Below are 15,636 nucleotides of genomic sequence, written 5' to 3'. Positions count from 1 at the left end.
GCAGTTCTTCACGAACTGCTCCAGCGTAGGTCCCTTCCACAGGGTGCAGTCCTTCACGAACAGACTGCTCCAGCGTGGGTCCCTCGTGGGGTCACAGGTCCTGCCAGCAAACCTGCTCCAGCGTGGGCTCCTCTCCCCACGGGTCCACAGGTTCTGCCAGGAGACTGCTCCAGCGCAGGCTTCCCGCAGGGTCCCAGCCTCCTTCGGGCATCCACCTGCTCCAGGTGGATATCTGCTCCACCGTGGACCTCCATGTGCTGCAGGGGGACAGCCTGCCTCACCATGGTCTTCACCATGGGCTGCAGGGGAATCTCTGCTCCGGCGCCTGAAGCACCTCCTCCCCCTCCTTCTTCACGGACCTTGGTGTCTGCAGAGCTGTTTCTCTCACATATTCTCACTCCTCTCTTGGGCTGCAGTTGCGCAGATTTTTTCCCCCTTCTTAAATACGTTCTCCCAGAGGCGCTACCACCGTCACTGATGGGCTCGGCCTTGGCCAGCGGTGGGTCTGTCTTAGAGCTGGCTGGCATTGGCTCTGTCAGACGTAGGGGAAGCTTCTAGCAGCTTCTCACAGAAGCCACCCCTGTAGCCCCACCGCTACCAAAACCTTGCCATGCAAACCCAATACAAGATCTAACTTGAAGAATTCCAGTATCTTGTTTATTTTTAGACATCCATCTGGAAGACACTGTACAGTACGCATATAGTTTTTAAATAACAATATTATTATGTTATATACTCCCATGAGAGGGTAAAAGAGGATGAGCTAATGCACACACTGATAGATCAACTAGTTATAATATTCTCACAAAATCTTATAGCCTATATCACTTTTTCCTCTAAAAAAGAAATCAGGAGTGTAACATGCAGAGTTCTTCTACTGAGACAAACACAACAAATCATTTAAGGTTTTCTAGTTCTTCTACTGAGACAAAGACAACAAATCATATCAAAGGTTATCTTCTGCAGTATGTTTTGAAGAGGACTAAACAAAACTAACTCTTTCAAGGTTGGTGTCTTGTTTTTACAGACTCTAGATCATTCTAGGATTTGGAAAATATATCACTATTAGAATTATTATTAACCTACATCATCAATATCTCACATCTGTTTTTATTCATCATTAAAAATAACTTCACCCTAATTGTAGCACCCTTTAAAATGTAAGAGTATTCAAAATGAAACAATCTAGCAATACAAATGTATTACAGTTAGCTACCACTTACAGTTTTTAGGATGCGAGAGCAATTTTGGAACTACATATATCACAAAGGTAACAGCTCAGCTACATTATGTTGAGGCAATAATGCACAATAATTAGAGGAACCACCTGTGCTACAGCTCCAGAAATGCAATGGAGATAGTGACATGAAGTTGTGTTAAAAATGTTGATTGACTAGGTCTCAATATGCCCCCTGAAATTTAAACTTGTCTGCAGCACAACAGTAGGAAACGTAATCTGACAAAGTGCATTGCCATATAAAGTTAGACCTGTAGTCTTTTAAGCCCAATATATTATGAATGAATGGCCAAAGATGCTTTGGAGAAAGATGCAAAAAATCATAGTATAAAACTAGCCAACAACTTGCCAATACACAAAATACCTCCCTAAAATTATCTTCTGCAAAATCCCTAGAAGCATAAAAATAACCAAATTCAGGCCAAGCTGATATTACAAGATCTATACCCCCAAATTGGTAAAATTTTCCACTTGTAATAAGCTATAAAGATCAAAGTATGGTTTTTGGTAGCATGCCTCTAATCAACATCATAATAATAGCAAAAGTTTAAGCACAGAAAAAAATAACACAGACCATATAAAGTCTTATCTATAACTCTAATTAAGACTAGTTTGCTTCCTCAGCTAAACTATTATACTTTTTCACAGGCAAATTCTTCTGTTTCATGATATTTTCTGTTGTCTGTCATTGACTTCCATTCTTTGATCTTGTATTTGCAATAGTACTCTCCAGTTCAGTAGCTTAATCATTCATTACAGTATGCTAAAAATACATTAAAAATTGCTCTTTTGCATTAAAATCTTAGTAGGAACATTGAAACTTGACCAGTATCATATAACTTACAGCATATTTCAAACAGAAATTATTAATGTTTGTCTAGAAACAGTCTTCTGTAAAAATTAAGCTAAATGAGAATTACACAAGTCAGTGAACAGAATAAAATACTGACAGACAAGTGTTTATGAGGGATTCATTAATACACCTAAACAGCTCAGCTCTCCCAAAAACTAACCTACTGAATGCTATGTAGAACAAAAAACTAAAAACGTTTCTTCTCTGTTGGTGAAACTTTTGAGAAGAAAAATAGTAATACCCTCAAATTAGTCTCAGCTGACTTATCTAAAAAAGGCATTCAACCAGCTGCTGAAGCTGGCCATTACAAAGACATCACCAAACCCACCATGCAATAAATCTCAACAAGGTAGGCAAGGAACAAGCTGAACATAAATAAAACAAGATTTCTCTTTCTCTGCAAGAAACAAGCAAGATACTTAAGCTATAAGGAGACAGAAACATGGTCTGCTCCAGAGGGGAAAAGGACACGATATGCAGCAATTGCCCAGGGTCTGTAAGAAGCACAGTATCCAGCAAGCCTTGTAATTGCTGCAGTTATAGACAACAGTGCCTATTCTAGGTATTTCTGTCACTTGCCCCGACATTTGCCCCTCAGTAAGGACTTTTGCTCTGTTTAGATTAAGCAAACTCATTATCTAGAATGATTCCTTCAACTGAACAATAAGGAGCTCCACCTGATTTTATAAACATACATGCACAGTAACTTTTAGATTTCTTACAAGCTTCTTTTTCCCCTTTAAACACTGTAGTGACAGAATTTAATGCCATGCTTTTAAGAATGTTATATGCTGCATATGACCCTTTCTTAAACTGGAAGTGATGCTGTATTTTCCCCCAACGCATGTCAGTAGTTTGAATGTTTTCCTAGATAGTGGAGAACTACACAGTTCTATCTGGTTTGAATATTTCAACTTTTTTCTTTCCAGGTATTTCTGTATACAAAAATACATTAAACTAGGAATACTGCAGAGGCATTTTTCTAGTTCCACTGTAATTATAATGCATCATTCCATGCTAAGCCCCAGGAAAACTGACATGCAAATGCAATTTCAGGATTCCTAAAAGATTGATTAAAAAAGGACACTACTTAATGCTTTTTAACTTATTTTCTTGATACACGTACAAGATTTTTTTACTCCTTCAACTATTATAAAGAAAATGAAAGAAATGCTAATTGGGTCTTTTGCAGACAGATGAACTTGCCTTTGCTACACTGCAAGTCGCTCAGAAGCCAACACAGTCGTGTTAGTGCACTGTTTAAGAACCTCCAAAGATCTTCACTGGGCTGGGATCAGCACTGCCTTAGCCAAATCTAAAGAGCATTTAGAAAACTGACTGGTAGTTAGCTGGCTTCAGACTGGTTGGCTGTTCAGCCTACTTCTGCCTGCAATATACTCTGGACTTACGTACAGCTTGTTGCATGAAGAACAGACCCTCTAGAGTCAAATAAAGGTTTGGGATAGCCACAAAGTGAAACTGAATCATTGAATTGATTACAAGCTTAAAATAAAATAAGCTGCCAGAGCAAGACTGCTCTTTCAGCACCAGTGCTAGGGTATGCTAGCTTTGAAAGATGGCAGAACTACAGCATTTGTTTACTCATCTGTTAAATGATGGAAGGGGGAGCAGTGCCCACTTCTATAAAGAGCTTTCAGATTTTCAGATAAAGACAGCACAATGAATACAGAGTAATACCACCAATACCCTCTCTTTTAAACCCGTCACTTGTCTGACTTCAGAATAAAATGGGGGTGGGGGGTGGGGGGCTGCCCAGGCAGGAATCCATTAGACTGCTATTAACAAACCTTCCCCCAGATAAGAAGTTTAAAACATTGAGAACCTACTGTAATTGAAAAATAAAAGACTACAGTTTCTGGGCAAAAGTACTTCAGATAAAGCACTGTAAAAACGTATGAACAAGTTGCTGGAGAATTTTAAGACAAAGATGGTACAGTATGTACAAGTCTGTACCTTGACTTGTTTTGGTTTTTGTTTTTTGGTTTTTTTTTTTGAGATCAGGGACTTAAAATGTAGAAGTAAACAGAGAAGAGAGTATTTAAAAAAAAGCAAAGTTGGTGGGTTACATTGTCAAGTCCACACGTAGTGTCCTCCTACCCCTTTCTCTTGGCAGAGCTTTTCTATCATTTTTTAGAAATCTTTTTAGCCTCTTTCTCCAACAGGGACTGCTGGCCTCTACCTGTCCCTCTGCCATTGGACACCCTTGCTCAGATCCTTAATTTAACCTGTCACAGGTTATTAAACTAAAAAAATCAGTAAAGTAAAAAGAGTTATGGCAACATACAGCAATTGAGATTCTGGCTTCTCACACAATGACATAACTGCCTAACTACTAATACGTGTCTACTGCTAAGATGATAACAGTACTTTGTAACTAAACACTATTATTTTGGGTATGCTGAGCAGAGAATCTCATTTTCTTCCAATAATGCAACAAGAAAATTAGAATTCCCACGATTTGTTCTGTTACGTCCTAACCAGTAGAGTGAATATTGTCTTTGCAGAAAGTGAACTAATTAAGTTGTTACAGTCAAGATGACAACCACTAGTAAAAAACCTGGGACAGTCTCTCCATGCTGAGGTTAGAGGACTGTCAATTCTATATTACGTGCCTAGAACAGAATGGAACAGAAAGCATCTCTATCTGCAAAATAACCATTTTGACCTAATGTCAGTTAAATTAATCTGCGGCCAACTCACACACTGCAACACTGATTTTCATCCCTTTCCTTTCCATTCACTATGTATATATATTAAAATATTAAAGCCAATATGCATTACCTCAGTGAACAGTACTGCGGTAGAAAATTTTTCAAATAGAAGTGTTTCACAATAATTGCATGATAACAGCATCAGCGCTGACAAAGAAAATTCAAATGTCCAAATGCAAATTAAGTTAGCCTTGCATATCATTCATTACTACTCATGTAGTTGGTAAATGAATGCATGAATATCCTTTCTCTATGTGTAAAAGTAGTTTCTCTAACTTCAGCTACCGCATACAGATGTAGCCAAAACTCAGCTATCCATCTCTAGAAATGTAGGCCTTAACACCTAGCAAGATATACCTCATTAAAATAGAACAGTTTTCAGATTCAGTGTGAATTAAAAAAAAAAAAAAAAAATCAGAACTGTGAGTGACTTCCAACTCATACAAAATTCTACCATGTGAACTTGGCAGCCTCCTTCTGGATTACACTTTTTGAGAGGCTTGTTACTATGAACAATTCTCTGGTTCTCAGAAAAGCTTTGTTTTAGTTCTAAAAATCTATTTCACGACATAGGACATTCAAAAAGGCTTTTGGAATTCTAACGGCTTTTAAAAGCTTCAGAAGCAACTGTGCCAAGTCAACTCCCAGAAAAAGAAACTCCATAATATACGCTCTGTATGAACTCTGTAGCTGTTCTGGGTATGTGCAGAATCCTATGATGAAACAGACAACAACTTTAAAGAAAAAAATATAACAGTTTCAATGTCTGAAGCAATTGGCACAGTCCTGCAACTGGCTGGCATAAGCTCAGATGTTATATGATGCAACTTACAAATGTCATGAGGCTGTAGAATAATCCTCAGTACTTCCATGTAATTCTCATCATCATTAATGGGTAATATGTTTTTACTTCAAAAGGAGACAGGCACTCTACTATGTCTTAAGTCACAAAAATTTAGAACTTTACATTTTGGGATCTTAAGACAATTTGATGAGTAAAGTAACACCAGTGTTAATTTTTTAAAATACTAAAATTTGAAAAATGTTCTGATACTTTCAGTGTAGAATTTTACATAACGCTTTTCCAGAACTTACGAAGAATACTTTTCATACTATGCTGAAATGCATTTTGAAGCACTTACACTAATAAAGCCAAGGGGCACATAACTCTCCTTAGTCTTGTGTAAGTTACTAAATGCTTTAGATGAATGACAAACTCAGATGTAATTAGTAACAATTATATAGCACCATCTTTTTGAAGGACATTTTTTAGAATGTATATATGCCATTGCCATTTCATGGCATATTTTCATTTACTCAGAAAAAATTGTCTCAGAAAAAAAAAATTAAAATGGCAAGTAACAACTTAGAATTAGACAAAGCAGCAGCAATATATGCAAAGTCTAGAGTTCACAATACCACTTCTCTACGTGTCTAGTTTACCAAACATTCGTAAGTACTTTACACATTCTATGTCAACGTGAACAATCTCATGCATACCAAGATCAGCGAATCAATTTGAAAGACAACTAATCAATCTTCAATACTTGCTCTAGAGAAGGGTAATTAACACAGGTGAAAACAATTATTCAAATGTATACAATTCTTGAATTTTTGTCTTTATGTCCATACATTTATTGGTCATGAGGTGTTTTCAGAGCCTCTTCATTCCCTTCATGCTAAAGGGTGTTGTCCATCTAAAAACCTGGAGAATCCAGTCTAAGCAGCCTGGAGGTTAACATTTGCTTTAGATCCTTTTCCCCCCCCTTTTCCTTCACCCTGCTTGTAAGTAGAATTCCTCTGAAATGCCAAGTAAAACCCCCGCATACTACAGCTGTTGCTTTCATGCTAAGCCACCAGAATAATATATTATCTAATATTACTCCTTTAATTACAAAAATCATAAGCCAAAATGCATACACAGTAAAAACAGATTACACTGCAATTACCTATTTTTAAATAGCTTTGGGACTGTTTATGGAGCTCTCTGGACTAAAGTAATTTGCTAAGACTCGATTTGAATGGTACTATAAATAGATTTTCCTTATACAACCCATACTTATATTTAGCAATGAAAGCAAACTTAAATCTCACAATAATGCCTTGATGGCAAAACCAGTAAATTTCTTTTTGGTGATCCTTGTTTAGCTCTTGCTATTATAGTTGTGATAATTCCGAAGCACTTAGATCATATGTGTAAGTCTCATTAGTCCACGATACCTAACTGTAAGCAAAAAACCTCCATTATATAACTGAGATAGCAAAACATGTTTTTAAACACTCAACTTCTCAAAGTAAAATAACAAAATAACAAAAGATTAAGAGATGCTAGCTGAACATAACAATAGGAATATTAGTTCTTTACCACAGGATGTTTAAAAAGATTACCAAATACGTTTAAAATACATACTGTTTTTTTAAACTTGAGACTAGCATTTTTATAGTCCATTATGGATATTTCTAACTTCGTAACAGATACTTAATGATAAAGACGATGACACACTGTTCAACTGAAAGACAGCAAACAAGGCTACTCAAACACCATTTCAGTTGAGCACAAATCATGAATTGTTAAAAGTGCACCTACCACATTTTTGGATTTTAACACTGATAAAGCTTCTCATCAATTCGCAGACAGATGTAAGCATGTCAAAAATCAGTTTATTTACAAAACTGCCACATACAAAATGTTTCACAACGCTTTCAGTAAAGCAGATATGCTTTGACTGAAGATTTTTATTTGAATGTGTTTTAGGTAAACAAGGATCATGCACCCAGAAACCTAACTAACTCTCAAGAATTTATTTAATAAATTCAATGCAAAGGTAAACATAGAAGTCAGCCTTTAATTTTAAGCATAGCTATGCCTTCAAGCATAAGACACAAAGTTTCTAAAACGATAACCTTTTTGTTGGTCAATGAACTTTGATGTAAAATATGCACCTACTTTTTTTTATTTTTTAAAAGAGCATATTTTAAATTAAAGGAAATGTCTGAACACCATCTGAAAATTATCAAAAGTCATTAAAAAGTAGTAATATTCCATTGCCTCAACTCCTTTTTGTCTTACAGAAGTTAAACAAGTGGTGGCAGTACTTCAGATAGTTTGCATAAAAGATTCAAATTAGATGTTAAAACTGAACAAGGGAGGTTCATTCTTTCTTTTTCACTCTCAAGGTGTACTGCTAATATGGAAATAGTAATGACAGTGTAGGAACTCTCAATAACATCAAATTCAGAAGTTCCTAAATTGTGCCTACTACGCATCTCACTGTACTGATTTGATTTTGATGCATGGATTAAAAGAATAACCCAAAACGTGTACTAACAGACCACATTAAATACTTGATAAATATACTTTACACTGAAATCTAAAGCAGAAAGAACCTGCATGCATGTTCCTTATACCTATGCTTTCCTGGTAGTGAAAGACTACAGAAATAATAGCACATATTATCACTGCAGTTGCAATAGATTGGCTATATAGGAGAGGGTACTAGTTATTAACATTTCTGAAAAAAAAAAATCTTAAATTCCATGGCAAAAAATTTAGCAGCTTAACAGAAAGAACCCTAACAGAATGTTAGCTCTGTGCAGAAGTTTGCTTAAACCAGTATCAGAGAGAAAATATTCCCGAATCAGTCGTCTTTAATAATATCATACCCCAAGGCCAGAAAAAAAAGTCAGGGATAATTAGTGTAAAAGTAGTGCTGGACACACATTTTAAACTGGTACCGTGATAAATGCCACCTAATACCATTCTTTATTATATTCTCATGCCAATATTCGCAAACTTGCAAAAAGCAAGTGTATTTTTGGAAGAGGAAGCAACTTTTCTAGAAACTAATTCCTAATTATTATTTTATAGCCTCTATAAACAAAGCAATCTACTGAAAGGACAAACTCTATACTTAAAATCCAGTAGCTAGAAACAATAAAGATACAATAATGAGCTTAGGAGAGAGAAACTACACAAACTTTTTTCACACTGAAAATTCAACATAACAAAGAATACATAAAAGTACAATGAAATTAAAAACTGGGGGAGGAGGACAGGAATTTTTTATTATTACTTCCATGACCTGATAACAAAAAGATTTTTACTGGAAAAGTCTACAGTTATAATACAACTCATTAAAGCGTAGCTTTTCATTTACAGGCTTAGCAAACAAACAAAACCAATGCAGTTAAACATATTTTAAATGAGTTTTACTTTTCCAAACCTGTCTGTACATTTCACCAAAATTTTTTTGCCTGGTAGGAAAACTGTGATATTGAGTAGTTCCCTCTGTGTAGGGCTGCCATTCTAGACGAACAGAGCACCATTCCCTTCCTATCTCCATCTCTTACCCAGTTAGTCTGTCTCTTACTCTTTAAAATATTTAAAGACATGACCATGTAAGCACAAATATATGCTACAAGGTACACCAGTGACCTCTGTAAAAAAGGCTAATTGAACAGGTATCTTTGGTAGAATGACACTCTTCTGGGGTAGCTGTAGGCCTATAGTAACTAGAGCTGTGTTATCCAAAATGAAATGTTCCCTCCTAGATCCAACCTACTCACCTAAAGCTAGCAGTGAACACGTGCCATTGCACAGGTTTTTCTTTTGGGAAGTTGTGGGTTTTTTTCCTTTTCAGTCAAACTGTTCAAGAATGCCACTAGTAGTGATGCTACAGTTCCCTCCTTTGAGTTAAATTTACTCTGTGAAACCACTGAAGGAAAATACAACAAAAGCCAAATTTTCATGGTCTACTGGTTGTAACCATTGAGAGGGTTCTAACCTTCTATAGTTTTCATTTTCACCCTGAGCAGGTGCAAACAGAATAAGCAAGTTTGCAACAAGACAGATCTAGAGCACATACGTGAAAATGTACGCAAGTGAACTTACTGTATTGCTGAGTGGTTTTTGGGGGCATCTTCTTGTTTGTGGTTTTTTAGTTTGTTTTGGTTTTAGGCTTTCTGTAGGAGCTACCTGTTACCAAGTAATTAATAAAACTGCAAAACGTAAGCAAGCAAAAGTCGTTTCTCCTCCTCACTATATTTAAACTACTGATATTGTGAGTGAGAAAGCCATAACTGACACACAAAAATGAAATCTGTGTCCAAACAGGCAGAAAATAACAATTTTTCTTAGACCATGACAGTTACCAAGACAAGTTCAAGCTCAAAACTTTGCTATACAAGTATAACTTTCAAAATAGCAGCACCTATTTTTTTCTCTTCTGTGTGTTAAGAATACATGCTGATTACAGAGAGTGCAGCAAGCTATCAATGATGTACGGAAAACTCCTACATTACGCACCATGTATAGACAGTACTATACCATTTCCTATATGCTTGCCAACCACAACCAAATGACCCAGCAGCCCAGAAATCCTCCAACCTCTTCTTTCCATAGCTTTTATTTACTTTTTCTTCCTTCCAGTGAACCACAGGAGGCATGGAGTTAACTGTTTACAAAAATCTCACTGGATGAAACTCCAGAACACTCAGAGTCTATTGATAGTACCAATGAGAAAACTGTCATTGTCCCTTCAATTTTTTAAGGAGAGATACAGAAGTTTGTAAATACGGTCCCTGCTTTTTTAATGCTATAGTTCACTGCTTAGAGATGTCATAGCCATATTTTTAAGTATCTTCTGGTTTGTAGACAAGTTATGACTAGATGTCATATATGTTACTAAATCACATGAGAAAATTTACATAGTTTAAATCAGATACTTGACTGGGACTAACATTTATTGCTTCCTGTCTAAATTTTTAGATACCCCCTGAAAACTTTACATAATGGTCTTATCCACTTATGAGAAGACTTACAGTTGGCCAGAGCTCAGAAACGGATTATCGAGACCTTTTCTCACAGTAAATTCCCCAAAGTCAATCAACTCCTTAAATATAAAAAGCCAGACCCCACTAGAATATAAATTGACACAATGAAATTTCAAACACACAGAAAGTGACTATATGAGACAGAAGAGAAATAAAAGGGATTTTTAATTAGCTCTGACCCTATTGTTGCAGAGGAGTCACTGCTTTTTGGACCTGGGTTCAGTCATCTCCTTGGCTTTCTCAGCTGCTGCAGATTTTGCACAATCTCCTCTGGTCCCTGGGAGCTTTTCTTTGTCACCACTGGGTGACAAATCTCTCCTCAAGCCACAACACAGAAACACCACCTCTCACATTGATATTTCTCAAGATATGGAAAAAAATACATTTTGATCGAGGAGTTCTTTCAGTTCTGATCTGAGAGCAGAAACAAGCTCTGAATTAAGAATGATACTGGAACTGTAGCAGAATTCATTTCCTAGTATGAACAAATTATGTAACTTACTTTTATTTTTTCCCTAAGATCAGGCATATGGCAAATTAAAAATAATTATATACCATCTTTGCTAGCTAGATGAAAGAGGGCATTAGAATTTGCCTTTACTCTTCTGTTCCTCTAAAAAAATAATCAGCCAACATGAATCTAACCCTAGCTCACTAAGGATTAGGTAGATATACATGGCTTGCTTATAAAATAAGACAACTCTGTTTTGCCAAACCTTTAGCAGTACATATCCAACATAAGCTTTTGATTTTATGCCAAAGAGCTAAAATTTTTCAACTTTAATTTTTTATGACTATTTTTTTACTGTAAGACATGTTTTAAATGAAAAATTTCAAAATACAGTATACTACCACGAGCTTTGATGAAAAGTAAATGCAGAATAAATGCAGTTCACAAACTGTATGCAACTGGCATATCATAAGCAGAGAAGCGAATGGAGGAAACACTGCAATTGCTTAGCCTTCTCCCAAATTTTCTCAAAACCAAATTTGCAGGAAGCAATAATTGTTCAGACTAAACCAGTACAATACTATTGTCTCCCTCAAGAAAGTGAAGCTACTTTATTGTAATTTGACTTTTATGACTACATGCACTATAGCTTCCAACCAAACCAGAACATATCTAAGACCAGTGCTTGAAAAAGACTATCAGCTATATGCCCAAACTCTATTGGTGCAAGAAGCTGGTATTCTCCACAGTGCCACCTACAATAAATTAATTATATTTATGGTTTGAAAGATTAAGACAAACATACTTTGTGCAGCAATGTTTTAAATGCCATTTCAAACACAACAGGAACCCTTGTCATATCCTAGAGCCCACAGTTATCTAGAGATAGAGCTATCAAGTTGAAAATCTATGATCACAAAGAGCATGCAGAGTTTCACAGCAGCTTAATGACCAAGAGTAGCTCAATGGTTTTCAGTGAAAATTGTTGGTATATCTTTGCAAAACAAGCTCAATGGTTTTCAGTGAAAATTGTTGGCATATCTTTGCAAAACTACTTTTGCCCACTCAGTTCATAACTAAAAGTTTTTAGAAAGCATCTTACCCTGTCCTCTTGGTGTTCGTTTCCTGCGATCTCTGAATGCTGCTCCTGACTGCAAGGCCTCAAGCAGACTATCCATCACTCCCGTCTCATCACCCTCTGAGAACAGGAGAAAAATAATATTAATCTCAGTGCAATTGAAATCAGACTTTAGAAAGAAAAAAAGTAAAAGTGTTGTCAAGTTTGCATAACGCTTCCAAATAAGAGACATACACATTTTAACGTAATGGATGCTGTCAGTGCTTCAGGTATCACTGTCTAGTTTGTGTATGATGCTCTATTAAGCAAAATTGATGCCGATCCTACTGTTCTTTCAACTTAGAGATGTTATCTTGTGCATTATTGATGACATCTTCAGCATGCAGATAGACAGCTGCTGGTGAATGACTGCTGTTTCACTGTTAAATTCTTTTAAGACTTTCCTGAAGTAGAAACAGGTCATCTCTTTTTGATTTAATCAACGCACATGGAAAATCTGATGAAACTGAATGGCACAAAGTTAAATATTGTAGTACTGCAAATATTTTATATGTTGCCTCCCGTCATTACAATGCATTAAATCCTTGGAAAAAAAATATCTATACAACATGCAAGGATACATACGCCATATGCTACACATGTAACAGTATACCATGAATGATCTTAAGGTAAGGTAAAGTAAGGTAAGGAAAGGAAAGAACAAAGAGGGGAGAATCATGCCGTGAAAGTAAGTGGCATAACATTTCTTAAAAGCTGAATTCTACTGCTGCTAAATCTTTCTCTTGTTTTTTTCATATCCAAGCTAACCTGTAGCCTTTAAATTGCTGGACTTTATGGTGCATTATGGAAATCTGGGTAGAAAGATTACTTCTTTTTTATGTATTTAAGTCTTTAACTTCCTTTGCATTTCAGTCTGTTAATAACAGTTGATAGCAGCATTCAACAGCACGAGAAATAGAAGTCAAAAAACTGCAATGTTACAAAACTATTGATGAATGCCTCTTTTTCTGTTCACATGTCCATGTTATAACCCAAAACTAAAATACAGACTAGACTCAGCAGGTAGGTGGACATTTTATTCACATCTCTCAGACTTCAAGTTAATGTAAATTTCCCCATCACAGAGTGGGTAGATAATTACTTTATGCAAAAGATTTATATTACAGTAAAACACTTATGACTCACACAAAGTGTCAGAGGTTAAAAGCACATTCAAGCTCTCAAATGTTCAAGTTTAAAAGCAGCTTATTTATGCAAAAGGTATTCTGCCCTGGTTCTCTATTACATTTAGAGTTATTAGACTAAATCCAGACCTGATATAAGAGCACGCCAATCCTAAAACAGTATCTGGTTCAAATTTCTACATGATGATTATCAGTGTAACTACTTGATAAATTTAAATTATACATCAACGTAATTTAAACCATTATGTATAATATACAGCACATACATAAAGTTCTCTCCAGTGTAAGATGAAAGGGAGCAGAGCAAGAGTAGCAACCAGCAGAAGACCCTGAAATACCAGTTTTAATTACATTCCATCTAAACCCCTTAAAAAACCTAAGCTCCTGCAAAATATGTAAGTAAATTAGCTTCTCTCAATTCACGCTCAAATATACAAGGCCAGAATCTTGTCTAAAGCACACAACGTAATTATTTTTCTTTGTGCTCCTTATCCTACACATGCTTATTCATTGATTTATTGTTGGCTCTGTATTAAATTTATTTTCTAAATCAAAGCTCTGTGAATACACTTTGTCCAAACTAATACACACCAAGTTTGTCTGAAACATTTAATGAATGTGACTGTAATACATAAAATTAGTTAATACATTAGAATATTTTATGCATAGAAAAATTACAATATCATTCGATCTTCATTAAAAATAAGAGTTGACAGTTTATTCAAAAAGACAAAAATCCTTCAATTCTTCATAAATGTTTATGCAGTCTTCCACTTCTTTTTTGCTGAGCGTGCTGCTCTACCTGCTAATTACTGCAACTGCTAAAACCCACTATTTTTGGAATACCAAAATATACAATATAAAGACACATGAAATAAGGAAGATGTAGAACACAGTGATGAGATTGTTAACTCCTCAAAGTAAAATTTATGCTAGGTCTGATCTCAGCACTGCATCTTAATCAAAGTCGTCAGGTGATTAAGTGGGAACTGGACAAAGAACTGCATTTTCAGTTAGCCTTCATTAAAATTCATAAATAAAATTCCACAGAAATTTCAGCCTTTCCCCACAGTTCTTGCTGAGGTACTTCACATATTACCAGCTATCTCCTTGATTTGCCCTTTTTTTTTTTTTTTTCCTTTTTTTTTTTTTTTTTTAATACTACCTACAGCAACTTGTAGAAACAAATCAGAAAGACAAAAACTACCAGAAGTTTCTAAACTGAGAAACTTATTTCCAACAGAAATTGTCAGTGGAAATAAAATACATAAATCTTATTTCTCCTTCAGATATATTCCATTGTACACAAGGACAGGAGTTTCACTTGGAACAAGCAATTTTCTTCCTCATTCTTTCTTTTCCAAGTTGGTCCCAAGCATTAAAGAGACAGCAAATGTATGCATGCATGCAAAAAAATCTGCAAGCTGTTTCCATCTTATGACTGGCTCTATAAGGCTTTGATTAGCCTTAGCAAAGAGCCAGGTTCACTATAGGTATTAAACAGAACTGAAAAGGCAAAAAAATTCTTAATCATTATTTGATATGTTAACTGCAAGCCCGATTTGTTTTCACTTGCATTTCACACTAATATTCTATTGCAGACTTGGTTTAGCACATACAGTCTGTTTTGAAAATGGGCGCATTTTTAGGAGGTTACAGTAAGACTCGTCCTCTCGCAGGTCCCACAATTTAGACCAGTGTTAGTCAACAGATTTTGGCCACTTTCAGTGAAAATCATGAAGACAAAAAGAACTTTCTTCTTCCATAGAACAATATTATTGCTTCTTACACTGCTGAAGAGCCCCAAGCAAGCTGAGAGGCACAGACAGAGAAAAAAGATATGATAATGAACAAATAAAGTCACATCTGAGATGAGCCGGCAATCTTAACATCAAGATACCTAAACTTTTCATAATTTTTGACCAGTTAGAGGAAACAGAACAGAAGAAGGGAAAAAGAAGAAGGAATTAGAGTAGGCCATAACATGGAATTATGTACAAAAAAGACTGTCATAAGCTCCATCCACTTATGAATGGTGAGGAATAGTCATATCGTGCATCTATAAACAAATTTGCTGTGTATAAAAGCAATATTCTGGATTTTACGTTTGCTTTTATAAATAACAACAGGCTTTAGATGAACTGGTCATAATAAGCATTTAGTATTTGTGGTCAGATTTTTATGTTAAATGACATTCTAAACATTAGTACTCTGGAACTAGTCTGCCAATTTCAAAAAAGGAGATATTTGATAAACCAAAGGAAGTTAA

At 35.7% G+C, this 15,636-nt stretch overlaps 1 protein-coding gene across 1 annotated transcript in view; it reads right to left on the bottom strand.

The window, feature by feature from the left end:
* DIAPH2 (diaphanous related formin 2) overlaps window positions 1–15,636 on the bottom strand; it is a 263,767-nt gene that overhangs the window by 54,430 nt on the left and 193,701 nt on the right. Inside the window, exon 27 of the mRNA XM_019472249.1 lies at window positions 12,208–12,303. Within this exon, the coding sequence (XP_019327794.1) occupies window positions 12,208–12,303 (96 nt within the window). The remainder of the gene's footprint in view (window positions 1–12,207; window positions 12,304–15,636) is intronic.

This window comes from Aptenodytes forsteri, unplaced genomic scaffold (assembly GCF_000699145.1).
Source record: "Aptenodytes forsteri isolate BGI_AS27 unplaced genomic scaffold, ASM69914v1 Scaffold371, whole genome shotgun sequence".
Classification (NCBI taxonomy): domain Eukaryota; kingdom Metazoa; phylum Chordata; class Aves; order Sphenisciformes; family Spheniscidae; genus Aptenodytes; species Aptenodytes forsteri.
Note: the sequence above shows the minus strand (reverse complement) of the source record. Positions and strands in the feature narration are given on the sequence as shown.